Source organism: Anopheles nili, chromosome 2 (genome assembly GCF_943737925.1).
Source record: "Anopheles nili chromosome 2, idAnoNiliSN_F5_01, whole genome shotgun sequence".
Taxonomy (NCBI): domain Eukaryota; kingdom Metazoa; phylum Arthropoda; class Insecta; order Diptera; family Culicidae; genus Anopheles; species Anopheles nili.
This window is the reverse complement of record NC_071291.1, coordinates 41,356,852-41,372,743: the sequence shown is the minus strand read 5'-3', so window position 1 is coordinate 41,372,743 and position 15,892 is coordinate 41,356,852. Positions and strand designations below refer to the sequence as shown.

Here is a 15,892-nt window from a genome sequence, read left to right as displayed (position 1 = left end):
AGATTTGTTTTCGCACAACTACCGACATCTCTGCCTATTAAATATTGTAGGAAAAATGGAATTAAATTGTATGGATTACATCGCTGCTTCCGTTCTCCCAGATCATATCAAAACACTACTAAACCTGCTCCTCTCCTATTCCTGTCCGGAGGAATTCGTTCGAAATCTTACTTTTGTTCCCACTGCGCACGTATACCGTGCCTTTTTTTTCACTCGCTCCTTACCATCAAATCTCGTGTAAAATCTGTCCTCCGCCTAAAGCTATCGTGTGGCATTCGCTAGTCTTCACTCACCTGCTATCTGCAGCGTGTCTTTCGCTTCTTCCACAACTTAGCCTATCAAAAGCGACAAGTCTGGTTCTCGCTTCCCCCAATCTGGCTGCTACTGCTACCGTTTGTATCTCGTCCACATGAGAAAACACACCAAGTATCCCAAACCAACGGTCGCTTCCTATCTCTACCATGCGGTTCAAAATCATGCGTTTGTTTTGATTTGATACGTATTGAAACGTGTCTCTCTCTTTTCCAAGCCAACACCAGGCCAAGACAAGAATTTCGCCCCCAAAACGCTCCGTCGTCCTTTCCATCCCCCACTACACTTTTGGCTTATAATTTGGACTAAAACCACACGTAGGACGCCACTTGCGCATCCCATCGCGCATACGATACAAAGTAAATGCTTTACAATGCGCACGCGGTCGAACAAAGCACTGTTTTCCGAAGTGATCTTGAGTTCAAGAAAAGCCCCAACTGGAGCATTGGCAAAGTCTACTGTTTTTTTTTCTCTATTAGCCCATGACGTGACGTGAATGGGAGCACACGCTACAGAGCAGAAGCTTCCGGTCGGGACACTTTCCGGCGGGATCGGGACGACGAGCGCTGCAAACCATTCGCGTCTCTACTCAATTGAAACGCGGGTCAGCTGTAGGCCCCGTTTCTGCAGCCAGGCGCTAAAAAGAAAAGCCACACAAACAAAAACATGGCGTCACAATCATCGTACGTTTCGTGTATTGGCACAGCGGCCACAGTAGTGTTGTTTGACGTACCCAATGCCCGCACCAAGCAGCAGCGATAATACATTCGTCAGAACGATCGAGTACAGAAACTCGCGGGAAAACACCGAATATTTACAAAAACGGACCTGCCGTATTGAGTAGCCAGCGTGGATCGGTTTGTTTCGGTCGTCCTGTGATTGATTGGGATGTTCGAATTTCCAGTTCCTAAAACGAGACAGATCGTATCGTTTGAGTTTGCAACCATTGCAACCGGTAAGGTAAGGCTGATGGCTTCCAATACGCACTTTGGAGGTAGCTGGTCCGGTCGACTGCTCCAGTCTCATTTCGACGCCCACCCACCCACTGGCAGATGGGGTTGGTTGCGGTTTGTGTAAATTTTTCACCTTCAATTACGCTCCTTCTCGCGTGTGCCAAGTGCGCGAATTCTCTTCTCGTGGTTTCGCAACCACAATCGTCGCTCGTTTGCTGCTGGGTTGATGGCGGGCGTACAACAGAGAGCCCGTGTTAAGCAAAGGAAAGACGAAATGAATGCGAACGCCGTGTAAAAGAAGCTGCCGTACGAGTGGGATTGTTTCTGGTGTTGGTGGCCCTCATTTCCATCACCTTGCGAGCCTTGCGTTACCGGCTGTTTCGACGCTTTAGCCATGGGGTGACACCATCCATTTGCGTGCCATCATCTGCATTTTCAGCTCTCTCTCTCTCTCTCTCTCTCTCTCTCTCTCTCTCTCTCTCTCTCTCTCTCTCGCTGTCGTTCACAGGGTAACGAGCTCCATTACAACGTCACAGCTGGCATCATCCTGTCCGACCACTCGCTGGCGTTGCAGGGCGTATCTCGGAGCCTGGCCGGCGACTACACCTGTATGGCGGCCAACACCGAGGGCCGTGGGACGAGCAATCACGTCACACTTCGCGTGCGCTGTAAGTATGCGCTGGTGCTCCAACATCCTTCGACAGATGGGGAAAAAAAGGACCCTCACTTCACTGCTTTGCTGGGGTTTTTTTTCTTCTTTCGTTCGAAGATGAAGCTCTTCGTGTTGAGCTATTTGCTCTTTCTCTCTCTCTCATGTTCTGTTTCTCTAGCGGGCTGTCGGAGTCGACATTCTTTGCGGGTTTTCCCACACCCACGTCCCGGTGGCCCGACCCGAAACAAGGACCCACCCGGTCCCAGTTTGAATGAAGTCACCCGAGCAAACGACTGGAACGGATTCATTTGGGGGCATTATTGTAAATGAAATGAAATTTCATTAACTCCACCGGGTCCCGGTGGGCCTTTCGGTGGTTGGAGCGGTTGGCCCCTTCAACAAATGAGGCCCTCCCCATTTTGTTCCCCCATCTGCCATCTGCTTTCTTCCATCCCATTGAGGGCGACCACCCAAAACGAGCGCTCGCACCTTCGCTTGTATTCCCAGCACGAGGACGAGTGTTTTCTCTATTTGTTTTCTTTCTTTCTTTTTTTTTTCGTTTCCCGTTCCACCAGTTTTTTGTTCAGCTTTCATCCCACCCACTTCGACTGCCGGTACCAATTTTCCCGGACGCATGCCACCAAGGCAAGGGGGTTGTTTTTTTTGTTTGATTTTCCACCGGGTTACAAAACCGCACCATGTTCCGCAAATTGCAACCACTTGCTCGGTGGGGGTGTTTCGTGGTGTTTTGTTCTCGCATCGAATTTAATTTCACACATGAATATTTACCGAACGCAATGGTTCGATTTTGCTCAACCCCGCTTCTGTCTGGGCCTGGGAATTTCGGGCGGAATTGTATTCTCCGTAAATTGTCGCCAAATAAACGCATCCGCCAACCATGCCGCACGGATGGATGAGCAGTCTTTTTTCATTCTTTTCAATCGTCCGTTAATCGGAGAACCCACGCTTGAGCCACTTTGTAGCATTTCACTCCATGAAAACAGCACCGCACTGAGCTGTAATTGAAGTGTCACCGCTCACGGGGTGGGTTGGTCTCTGTCCGGGAATCTCTGTTAATTCAGCGGGTTTCTGACCAAACTGACCGGCCCAGTTGAAATATGACGCTATGGTGCCCCACCTCACTTAGCTTTCCGATTTCCGGGTTGCGCATTATTCACAAGGGGTGACTTTCACAACCCTTAATGGCGCATCCACGGCCGATCCACTCAGCTCGACCAAAACCCCCCAAAAGTGGACCGGAACGCCACACGGGATCGAGTGGGTTTTCCGGATTTTGTTCACGTTTCGATAAATCCGATAAATTTTTGCGGGTGCCGCAATCAGTCACAATAATCGAATGAAGCGAGAGCACGGGATTCCCACGATCCTCGCGTTTCCCGATTTCCGTCCCGGATCGGCAAATAATTTGTTTGTCAGAAATGGATGTAAATCAGAAATTACGCAGTTTGATTTTACGGCGGGTAACCACGTGTGAGGCTCCGCTGGGAATCGAGAACAACTTGTTCGATCCTGAAGCTTGGCTGCGTTTGCGTTTGTTGCCAAATTTACCACAGATTCGGTCCGACGCACGCTTCACAGTCAATTAGCGCACGATGCGAAATGGCAGAACACTCGTGGGTGGGTGATTCTTTTTTTGTGCTGGTTTTTTTGATTTTCCACCAACCACTCGTCGGCAGGCAGGCTTTTATTGTGCTGTATTTAAATCCCACCCACGGGAGATATGTTCGCCAGTTGTTGTTGTGGGGAAAAATTGATTGCGAAAGTTTTGCGAATTAATTCGAGTGAACGATCGATCACGGGCAATAGGATTCGTAAGGATGTGCTGTTTGCCCGCAAACAATGTTGTAATTTGAGCGCAAATGACTCGCAATGAGGTCGAAAGGACGCACGATAAGTGCAGCTATTTAAACATTCAAATTGACCAAGTCTGAGGCGGCTTATTCGTCAAATAAAATCCGTTTAAAAAGGCCAGTCTGATCGGGATGAGTTGCAGCATGCAAAAAGCACGAATGCGTTGAAGATGTGAATGTTCGACTCAACTCTCTTCTGGTGTGTCCTCGATTTGTATTTGCCTTCGTCCACATCCGTTGGCTGACCGCGGCCTATCAACCTGCTGGGTTTCCGCAACCTTCACGCCAGGGAACGACACTTTGCAAGCGACCCAACTAATTGACCTTTCTTTCTCTCTGTACACAGATGCACCCGTTTGTGCAGTCGACCGCGAGGAGCTTCTGGGCGCGCTGAAGCACGAAACGCTCCAACTCAAGTGCGAAGTTGACGCGTCTCCGCCAGCCGATTCCTTCCACTGGACATTCAACTCCTCCGGCGAACAGACGGAGCTACCATCCCGATTGCACTCGAGTGAGGTAAGAACACACACGCACGCATACAATCCGGAGTGCAAGGACTCACCGAGCGGACGAAGGAAAATAATTAGAAAAACAAACCGGACCGATGATGCAATCGAAACGCCATCTGGTGGTGTCTAATGTCGATTGGAACACGGTGTCCGTGTGTGTGCGTGTTCTCTTTTTCACACATTTTTTTCTTCTTGATATCCTTCTTTTAGACCGGTCTATCGAGGCTTAATTACACGCCGACATCCGATCTGGACTACGGTACGATATCCTGCTGGGGCCGGAACGCGATCGGTGTGCAAAAGTCGCCCTGCGTCTTCCAGGTTGTCGCTGCAGGTAGGTTTTTTTGAACGGACTGGTGCTGGGTTACGCTCCACTTTACGGATTGGCAACCACTGGCCGCAGGTTGGCTTGGAAAATGGCCGAGACTGGAGGGTTTGCGAAAATTGGGACGGCTGTGGAATTTAATTAAAACGCCATATAATCGAGAGCGGTCCAGTCTGGTGCTTCAGGTGAAAGGTGTTTGCAACATAACGAACAATCGAGAGTGCAGCTTGCCTCGAACACACTCCCACGCGACCCTTTTCTGATGATTGGGGGTGGGAATTAGAAAAATTAATGGGGATGAAGCAAGAAAAAACACCCTCTCACACACACGAGAAAGAAGCATTAGAGAGAAAAAAAACGACAAGCAAATGTGCATGATTGCAACACGTTCGGCCTTCAAATGTGTGAAGTTCGGTTCGATTCTTATCATCCTGTATGTGTGTTTGATCGTCTGTATGTGTGTTTTCCTCCACAACCTACCATTTCAGGACGCCCGTTCGCGCTGCAGAACTGCTCCGTGTCGAATCAATCGGCCGATTCGCTGCACATCGAGTGCATCGAGGGCTTCGACGGTGGTCTGCCGCAAATGTTCCTGCTCGAGCTGGTGGAAGTGCCCGTCCTGCGATTAGTTAGAAACCTAAGCTTACAGGTATGTCATTTTCACGGCTAAAACACCACCGCGTTGCTGTCGATTGTTTCGCTTACATTTTCCGCTCGAGCGGACAAAAATCTCATTTTCATTCGCCTTGGCCCTGGTGCCGATGCCAGTCTGCCAGGTGATCCTCGAAAGGTCCTCGATATCCTTGCGAGCGTCACGTACCTACGGAGGGAAGCCTCCAGAGCTTCCCACAGAGACTGGTTTCTACCGAAAACGGAACGTACGCGAACTTCCTCAAGGATGCTGAGACACGCGTGTAGATCCTCTTTTGTGCAATCGACAGCAGGTATGCGTTTTCCAGCACCCACCGGTGCAGTTCTTTATAGATAATCTCGAACCGGGCAGCTCGTACCGCATCATTCTGTTCGCCGCCAACGCCAAGGGCCGCTCCGAGCCGGTCATAATAGACGATATCACCTTCAAGGGTGTGGCCAAACACACCGGTAAGTATCATGGGAGGGGGTGCGAAGGAGTGGGTGGTGAAGCAGATGAGCCAGGACATTCGTCCTTTGGTGTTGGGTTGACTCGATTGACAAAAAAAACTCCCTTTTTGAAACGAATTGTCCTCGCGGAACGGTGCGCAAAAGCTCATTACAATTTGCCCACGTGTACATCAAAGTCACCTACACACACACACGCGTGCACACATACACGGTTAATCCGGTGGCGTCGGTACTCCTAACCCAGCAGAAAATAAAGCCCACCGAGTGCAGGGCACACTAACTATTCCCACCCGCGGTGTCACTTGACACGAGCACCGCCGGAAAAGCGGCTTAGCGACTTTCCGTTGTTTTCTCTCTCTCTCTCTCTCTCTCTCTCCTTTCTTCACCGTTTGGGACATCGTTATGGCGTCTCCGATAATGGAAGCGAGATCGGGGCTTTTTCTAGCATCCCTCACCTGACGATGCGATGTCTTTTGTTCGTTCGGCCGCGTCGAAACGCCACCTGAGAAAAGCACGCGAGCAGACCAGTTCCGTGTGGTTCCAAGCGGTTCTCTCGCTCTCTCTCGGTGGAGGGATTAGAATGGCCGGTCTGGTTGTTTGGTGGCTTTTCCCCTACTGGATGGCAGATGCTTGGTTTTCCTCAGTCGCACTGACTCACCGACCCCTGAATGGTCAAAGAAACGTGATGAATGGTTTTCGCCACCGGATCGAGCGAACCCAGCTCGAAAGGACCTCCGAGAAAGAGAGAGAGAGAGAGAGACAGAGCGTCATGTTTGCGCCCGGGATTACGGTGTCCGGCCGCTTTTAAGGCAATTTCTTCGGGTGGCTCTTCGGGTTGAAATTAATGAGATCCCGGGGACGTTAATAATAAATTTGATACTTATCCTCACCCGATTGCAAACGCGCGGTACTGTGGGGAATGATCAGCCGACGGGAAGGACGAAAAGAGGTCCACTGGGTGCTGTTCCGAGGGTAATGAAGATGAGAGCTGCCACGCGGGAGGGCACAGAGGGCTAAATAGTTTATTGCAAAGTACCGTCTGTGGCTTAGCGTGGGCCAAAACCCTGGGCAACATATGTAGAGGCTGCTCCAGTGGGCCGATCGGTTCTAATGTCGTCCTGGCGAGCTGTTCACACACACACACATACACACTCATGAACACCGGATTTTGCTGGCACGAGACCCGGATTAATTTCTAGCCGCCAGCGATGACGGGGTGTTTGTGGTGGGTTTTCGAACGCGAGCTCAAAATTTGCACCACGCAAAGGACGACCGAAAGGACGATCGAAAGTGTCCCTGTGGCAAGCCAAACTGTGCGATAGAATGTGCCTACAATGCGAGTGAACGAACAGTAGGCTGGTTTGCAGAAAAGCCCATTGGATTAAGCGACCTGAAACGCCATCAGAGCACACGCGAGGTGCAAAAGCTTCGTCCACCACTGTACGCGCACACGTGCGTGCGATTACGTACGAAAGTCCTTGCCGAGAGTTCGCTTCTTTTTCGTTTTGCTCACACACGCACATATCCCTCTGATTTATTGCAGGCGTGTCCAACGTTATGAATGTTCCTTTATCACCGGTATTAGCCGCATTAATGCTCACGGTGGCGATCCTGTTCGCGGTTGTCTGCATCGTCCTGGCGACTCTCTACCGGCGGCACGCGGCCAAGTAAGTAGTTCTTCTTCTCTTTGGCTCATGGGTTCTACCATTGGGTTGTACCCCCACTTACTCGTCCCGTTCTTCACAGGAACACGACCAAAAAGCTAAAGCCCACCAAAAGCGCTCAGCTGACGGCGACACCCGACTGTCAGCTGGACTCGGCTGGGCCACATCACCAAACGCACGACCCAACCGGCATCCAGACACCCTTGGTAGGGCTCGGTGGTGGTAGTGGTGGTGGTGGTGGTGGGCTTGGATGCCGTGGTAGCCCCACGATGGGTGCTGACCTTCCGGATGGGGATGAAACCGACCCGGACGTGATACCGAACCAGTACGGTAAGTGTAGTCTGTACGGTGGAAGCTCAAGTCACTGACGGTGGGTCCTTTCTGACTGAAGGGCTAATGTTTTTTGTTTTTGTTTGTTTGCATCCTCCCTTTTGCAGAACGACGACCTCCGAAGACGACACTACCGACGCCGTTGTTCCGCAGCCCATCGGCACGGTTAATACACCGCAACGGTGGTGAACATTTGCTGCACGAGGACGAACGGCACTGTGATGGCGCGAGTTTGGCCTCACTGACCGGTTCGACCACTGAGGTGCACCATTACTCGTTCAAACCCAGCAAGCAAATCGTAAGTACCACTGGCTGTGGAAAGGGCGACCTTAAAGTAAGACCTTACAGGAGGTTGAGGCTTTCCTGGTCGGCGTGTATGGAAATAGTCCTTGTGGCGTGGAACTGAAGGCGATTTGTGGAAGGATACGATGACTTAGGCAGCTTATCAACCTCGCTGTTAATTCGCCACCAATTCCTTGCTGGTGATGGAGGCCTTTTTTTATTCTTCATTCCCACTAGAATCTGTGCATCAATCGGTGGGAGTTGTTTCCTTCGATAAGCTTCCGGTGCTCAGAATGTCTCTTATGGCTGTGTATGAGACATGGGCTTTGGAGGAAGATGCAGCATGCACATGAGTGACACTCCTTGATGGGTTTGTGAGTTGCCCTAAGACCCTTTTAAAGCTTGCAGCGCTCCTTCCATTGCTGTTTGAAGCAAGCCCGATGAAAGAAAACGTATGCAACTCCCTTGAATAAGAGAGCTTATCTAACGCTTGGTAGGCTAATGTTGCAGTTGAATAGAATCCGTGCACCTTCAAGGCGCTTGTTTAACACCTTGTGTTTTTTAAGGAAATTCCACAGAATGCCACGATTCAAGCGTTTCTCTCTCATATGTCAAAGCCACGGTTGCACCGGCTCCAATTCTTCAGCGGCTCTAATTCTCTACGTTCATTCGTATTTCTGTTTGGCCATAAATTTAATATTTAAGAATAAGAGCTGTTCCAGATATTTCGAAATTGCATGTTAAATTCAAGCCTTTTTGTCGACACCCAAAAATGGGTGACATGGCATCCTGGAATAAATACCGTCACCCTCTTTCAAGGTGACGCGGCATTCAACGTGTTAAGGTCCGCACGGATTCCACGCCTAACCCCACTCATCACCATTCAGCAGACCTGTGCCCAATCCCGCGGTCTCACTTTTCTCACATTGACGCTGGATGCTGACGGTTGTTTTCTTTCGCTTTTCATCTCACAACTCCCACAGAGCTACGCCACCCTGGGCAGGACACACAACAGCAGCGTCACGTCGACACTCAGCCCCCTTAGCCAGCAGGCGTCGACGGCCACCCTGCCACTACCGTCGATGTCCGTGACCGGCGTCGGTGCCGTCGGGAGTCTTCTCAGCAGTCCGGCCTCGCAATCGCTCGTCACCTCGACGTTGAACGAGTACCGGTTTCGGCCCGAGGTGGTCACCACATCCAACCGAATACAGGAAAGTTGTATATAAAGTGTGTGTGTGTGCTAGTGTGAGTGAGTGCATGTGTGTGTGTGGTGATCGATGGGCAGCCAGGAGCATATCCTTCTGCTGAAGATCCTTCGCTAACCATATCCATCCCTGGCTGGATCCATCACGCTGCACGCGGCTGTCTGTGAGATGTGGAGCTAAACCGCGATAGAGAGAGAGAAGGTGAAAAGCGAAAGAGAAAGCGTGTGTGTGTATGTTCGTTTACACGTAGCTAACGTAGAGAGCCTTCGTTGTAGAGAGCGCAGGTGAAAATTGGAACGAATTTCGCGATCATTGTAGTTCCCCAAACCCCAAATTCCATCTTTCCAAATCCATCACATCCCTTTGTAGGTAATGTAAGTGTGGTCCTTCGCCCACAAGTTGTGCACCCCATGGGTACATGATCCCTTCTCGTTCCTCCCTCCATTTATCGTCCCTTCCCATCGTGCCATCGATGTACTTGTAAATATCGCGTAGTATCCCGGGAAAATGTCCCCAGACGTAGACACCTCACCAAACACCAGACTCTCGGTGTTTCGCGTATCCAAGACGTTTGCGTTTAATGACTGGACAATAAGCGTACGCAACAACAAACGAAAGGAGGGAAAAAAAAAGCGACCGGAAAGTTGCAACGATTGCGCCCGGTGAACATGAGGTGAGAATCGTCCAGGATATGAAGGTGACAGATCGATAGGCCATAGCTCTGTTGCGATCGGGACAACAGCCCTCATAGGTGCTGCGGGTCGCATTTCGTATGTGTGGCTCAAAACAGCCCCATTTCACTGTGGAGCCACCATAAGGTCCTGCAGGTTTACTAGGGCAAGGGGCTTTTCTGAGCGTTCCGATTTCGAATGGACACTTGAACGGCCCAGCAACCGTCTGGGGGTCACCCAGGCCGCGTCACGTTGTTTCTATCACTGTACAAAAACCAAAATCCCTAGGTCCGAGTGTCGTAGCGAGTAGCAAATTCATCGGGCGAAAGTCAAGAGGTTACTAGGAAATTCTTGTGTTTTTCGTTTTTTCTTCGTTTGTGTCGGGTGCTGTAACGATTCCGCGGTATGATTTTCCAGCATAGTGAAAATCGAACGCCCACGGGGGCGATGCGTGTAACGAATTAGCGATTAGAGTGACCGTTTCCGGCCGTGGCCAGAATGCTTGTGGGTGGGTGGGTGGGCGCCGGAAAAAAAAACTACCAAACAATAAGCGGACGCGTGGAAAGCCGAAGAAAACTATTAAAAAACGGTGAGGAAATAGTGTAAGCGAGGAAAAAAAGAAACAAAAGAATACATAAATAAACGGATATATGATTTCCCATAGTTGGTGGATGTGGTTTTTTTTTTTCAATTTATTTATTGATTTTATTTCATTGCAGTGGAAAGAAATGTGGCACAAAGCGTGATGTTGAAAGAAATTCATGCGCGATTGGAACGAAGGTAAGAGTTTAACGGGTGTTGCGTGTACGTTGCTTATTTATGTACAAACGGCAAATCGCGAAATTTCCGAATCCACGCCTTATCAGTAAAGCAAAACCTCGAAGTCAAAGCAACTAGTACGCTTTCGTGCTGAAAGTGGCTCTTGGTTGTACCGGCAAACGGTTTTTCTAGGTTTATTATACTGCATTTGGCAGAAATAGACGCAGTTCCAGAGGAAAAAGGAGTCCAAAATTACAGACAAATGTAAAAATATGTTCTTTTAACAAAAACCGCATGATTACGGATACTCTAAATAGACGAATTATTTCTCCTATATCGAACAGAGCAGAGAATGGTGAGTTGAAGAAAAGGATAACAAGAGCAGTGATGAAAATGAATGCTTTAAATTAAAGGACCTAAATCAAGGAAACGCAACTACGATCAAGAAACGTCCGGTCGCTGGATTGTTCTGTTGCTTGCTCATTATTTTCGTCATCAGCATGAATTGATCACATACTTCTAAAGCATGCACCCCTTTTCCATTCAATGAACTGAAAGCAATGAAATAAACATGTCGAACGACAAAACAAAACAGTGACCCTTGTGTGGCTCAATGATGTCTTTTAAACCCTTCACTTCCCACCACAATTGTGTTGTTCGTTTCAGTAACGAAATCTGCAGCTCCATCAGCACAGCTACTGCGGTGACTTATCTCAGCCCAACCTCAGCGTGTGTGTAGCCGGATATGGATTACAATTCACTCAACAATCGCACACGCTGGAATCCGGTTGTACGATCAGTGGGAGCATTATTTTCCCACCCCCAAAAGCGGAAGGAAAATTCGTCTCCCACGCCATCGTTCTTTGGGCTGCCGGGTGCCCAAAACAACATCTCTTCTTCTCGGCTCGTCGCAAGGACACCGCTGACAGGTCCTTGCTTGGCGGGTTAGAACATCCTAGGACATCCTAGTGTGATCGAGAATGTGTCAGTTTGTGTGTGAAGAAGGAAAAAGCACACGAACCCAAGAGTGAGACTGAGCTCGGAAGAATGCGCCAGAAAATTTAAACAATGCCCCGAAGCCATTTTTTCTCTCCATCCACGCGGCCTTCTTTCGCTGCCAGGAATGCGGTGTCAGTTCAGGCAGCCGTGTGCTTCGGTTGGTGGTGCAGTTTTTTTTCGCTTTGTTTCACCAGTTTTGCTGCAACATTTGTTTCACTTTCTTTGTGCCAGGAAATGCTTCGCCAACCCATGCCATGCGTGGAAACTGGCAAAAGCTGGCTGCCGACTGGAAGGCGAACCAAACCGAAGGACGAGCTAAGATGAGATGAGCCTTCCGGTTCACTCGACGCGTACCAAACGGCGTAGACGAAATATGCCCCCCGAGGCCAGGTTGGCGCGAGGTTGGGCGTTAAATTTAAAAAACCCGTTCCACCGAAGCCGCACACTGGGTGGTGTAGAAAAATGGCACAAAGAAGGAAAACTTTACCAAAACCGACTCCCGTGACGCTTGTCGGTGTCAACGTTCACACCTCACGAATTAAAACGCGGCCCAGCCGTACGTGGGTTGGAAAATGCTCAGTGTGCTTTTTCTTTGCCGTGACTTTGTCGCTGTGTGTGTGTGTAAAGTCACCGGAAAGGAAGCTTAAGCACCCGGTCCCGTTAAGGCAAGGCCTCTTCATTCTAGCTTCATTCAACTCACTCCACACCCGGGAACAGCGCGCTCCTAACAATCCTCTTCAGTCTCCGAGGGCGCAACAGCTCCAGCAATCGATACGCAAAAAGGCAAAGCTCCGGTGAAGCATCTGGCCCCACAAAAGAGGCACTTCACCGTTCTAATTAAAGCCACTCCAACCCACCCACCCACCGGGAATGAAACGAGCGCGCTGCCGAAATCTGCTCCGTATCAATGATATCGAGTTATAATCAAAATCACTTTGCCGCCGCTATTGATTGCGGGTGCTGGTGCTCAACACGCCGGGGGGAGGGATACCACCCGCCCAAAGGTGGGGGGAAAATAAAAACAAACCGAAAATCTGTGAAAACTTCCACCCTCCTTAAGGACGATCGACGAGTGAGCTGAAACCGGGCCCGGCTGGAAGCGATACATTGAATTATTTATCAGCTTTGTGTTCTCGGGGAGAAAATTACCCTCGGAACGCGCCCTCGTAGGGAGAAAAACCAACCCTTTGGAAACCCCGTAAGGCGGCCAGGAAACTAGACGCCAACGCCGCCGCAGCCGAAAACGGAAGGTTTTCCCGGTGTGAATTTAAGATGAAGCCCTCTAATACGTCCGCTCGCTTGGGTTTCAGTGCTCGCGGTGGGGTTGTTTTGGGGTCCCTGACTGGGGGTGGTTTACGAGCGAACCCACCGACCGTTGCCCGGAGAAAACTTCAATTTCCGATAATTAATAAATTATTCCATCTCCAGGCTCCAGCGCGCATTGTGTGGTGAGCGCCCGGTTTCTAGCGAAGCCACGGACCGGGAATCCGATCCACGCCGGTTGATTCGCTTTACAAATGGCACCCGTTCGCTGGCAGCTTGAGAATGGTTGTTCGAGCTTGGAATGCCGTTACAAAGAGCCGATCGTTCGATCCTGCTGGGGCATGCATGCGGTTCAAATCACACACGCGAACGCACTCGACTGGATGCATCGCGATGCACCGGCTGGTTTCCGGGTCGAATGCAACCCGCTTGAAAAAAAAAGAAGGATTTTCCGCTGGAACATGCGCCACCGAAAACCCGTCGATCAGCGCCCGATACGAAAAGTTTTAATTGCCGAGTGTTAATTGCCTTTCAAGAAATCTATGCCCCCCTATCTGGGTGGCTTTCCCAGCGATTGACGGCGCATTCTGGTTGCGTTGCACCACCGTGGGTACGCTCTAACTTTTCCGAGCGAGTGGGGGGGGGGTCCATCCACCCACCCACCCACACACGCAATCGAGTCAGACCCGGGGCGAGGGTGGAATGCACCGACAGCTGGCCGTTTGGCAGGCCGAGCTGTCGGGAAAATTGAGAAGTTGAAAATTTCCCTACACAGGTTGCAACTTTTAATAACTCAATTACGACACTCTTGCGTGACTGCGGCGCTTCAACCTGTCAGGTGGGGTGTGGGTGGATGGGTGGGGGTGGAAAATCACCCCCCCAATGGCGGCTTTTTGCGCCTTCACCGCGCTAATGGCTCACGGCGTTGTATGCACTCACCGTGGGCATTGTTTGCGTTGGCTCGCTGCCCTTTTAAGGGTTTGGGGTTTGCTGTGCCCTTTTTGTGGGTGTGGATGTGTGTTTTTATTTTTTCTTTCATTCCTACCTGATAGCAGCTGCATTGGATGGGTGGGTGAATGGGAAACAAAACGAGCAAAAACTCAATAAACAACGCCACCTTCACGTGCAACATTTGATTGGCCGTTTGTGGGAAGAGGAGTGTGAGTGTGTGACGAGTTCAAGGAGAGGGAGCAATAAGGCCAACCAAGGGTGGATGTTTGTGTGGGTTGTTTTTTTCTATTTGGTTCCCGTAGGCGTCACACGTCCTGCGAACCTTCGACGTCCCGCCAGGATCGGCAATCAAATCGGAGGAAAAGCCTTTCAGGCGAAGCTAAATTGCGATACGTCGTCGTTACATCCACCGACCAGGCGATCGAGAAATGCCTTTACCTGGAGGTTTTTTTATTCGTGTGCGCCATTACAAATGCGTTTCTTTTTTATGATTTTGGTTTGATGAAATTGTGACGCGTGAAATTCAAATTTTGTTCGCTTTTGGTTTTGAAGCGAAAAAGACACGCAACATGAGTATCCATTTCATGGGAAGCTTCTCTGTTTTTTATGCAGATTTTCAGAACAACGAACTATCAGAATAAACTGCGTTGATTTCAGTTAACGTATTATTTTGTTATAAAAAAGTTTTGATACCGTGTTTTTAATTATTTTTTCCATACTGTCAATACCAATACTGTCAATTGTTTTTGATTTTCAGATACCTTTTCCATTCCAAAAAGATGTTCATTTAAACATAATATTGTATTGGGCTTTGAAGGCAATCCAATTGGGTGATGGGCTCTCGCACAACTATCGTGGGCTTTAATCTAGCTTATTCCTTCCTGAAGTTATTTTAATTTCAGTTAAATTCTGTAAAGTCTTTCATGCAAATAAAATAACTGTCTAATAATGTCCCTTATTAATTACCTTTTAGAGTATTCACATAATAGCGAGGTATAAACTTCTACCGAGGGAAAAACCTATGAAAATCTGGAAAAAACGCTACTTTTTTTAATGCCCTCTCCATTCACGTGTGCTCCAACAGCTATTTTCTCACCCTCAAAACAAACACTTGATCCTTGAGCTTTTTTTCGCCTCGTTTCAACAGCTCAACGGATGTGCTCAACACATCTAGCACGTGGATTATCGCGGGCTATTAATAAACCCCCCCAATTGATGAGAATTTTTATTAAGCTCTACATTACGTTTTCTCCGCATGTTTCGTAGCATTGCATCCCATTTGAATTAATTTGATTGAGCACCATCGACATCCTCCCGACGAAGGCAACGTTTGACAAGGAGTGTAGCGAAGCAATTCATTAGATTCCTCCTACGCCATCGGGAACACCACCATCCAATCTGGTGGATTACATTCGCATTTCCCACCGGACGACAACCATCGACGCCATGTGTAGTGGTTTTCTGCTCCACGTTGTATTTAAATTGCGCTTCGAACTGAAAATATCATCACCGCACAGGAACGGGCAAAGGACTACGAGTCTTGGTTTGGTTGCATTTTGCAGCTCTCCCGGACACACTCTGGCCATGAGGGTTGCCATGGAAACGGCTCAAGCTTTCCCTGTACACTGGACGTAGCAACAAACCCCTGTTCGATCAAAACCCCTGTTCGAATTATTTCAAAAAAACACAAACAAAAAACCCTCATCGCGAAACAAATCCTCACCAAAGAGATACGATTCTCAGCGGGCACGTTAATTTCTAGATATTCGTTTGCACTTCGCGTGCCCGCGTTTGCCGGGTGATAGTTTATTTTGTTTTAATTTATTTTTTCTCTCTCCAAACGTTGCTTTCAACCTACCGTGCCGTGTGCGGAAAGTTGTTACGATGCGCGATTGGTTGGCTTTGATTTGTGAGCCTCGCGCGTCGATACCACGGCCACCGAAGCCACGCAGGGGAATTTGCAGGAGATGCGACGGGTTGAACATCTCCCGAGGGTATCCGATTATTTTCCATTAAAAACCGGCACACATCCGTATGAAAAATGT

General features: G+C 49.2%; 2 protein-coding genes across 2 annotated transcripts; one reads left to right on the top strand and one right to left on the bottom strand.

Moving 5' to 3' along the window:
• Positions 1 to 897: 897 nt before the first annotated feature.
• LOC128723180 (BCL2/adenovirus E1B 19 kDa protein-interacting protein 3-like) lies at positions 898 to 1,661 on the bottom strand. The gene is made up of 4 exons (XM_053816900.1): positions 1,619 to 1,661; positions 1,300 to 1,333; positions 1,046 to 1,219; positions 898 to 949 (listed from the first exon to the last, which is right to left on the bottom strand). The coding sequence occupies exons 1-4, from the start codon at positions 1,659 to 1,661 to the stop codon at positions 898 to 900; spliced, it is 303 nt and encodes a 100-aa protein (XP_053672875.1).
• A 106-nt stretch (positions 1,662 to 1,767) lies between these two features.
• Positions 1,768 to 9,225, top strand: LOC128723170 (uncharacterized; the record flags this gene model as incomplete). The annotated part of the gene is made up of 9 exons (XM_053816888.1): positions 1,768 to 1,933; positions 4,135 to 4,304; positions 4,508 to 4,631; positions 5,111 to 5,271; positions 5,582 to 5,723; positions 7,267 to 7,390; positions 7,470 to 7,717; positions 7,825 to 8,015; positions 8,983 to 9,225. Coding segments are annotated over 9 exons (1,569 nt in total), but the record flags the coding sequence as incomplete, so codon positions are not given.
• Between the last annotated feature and the right edge of the window lie 6,667 nt (positions 9,226 to 15,892).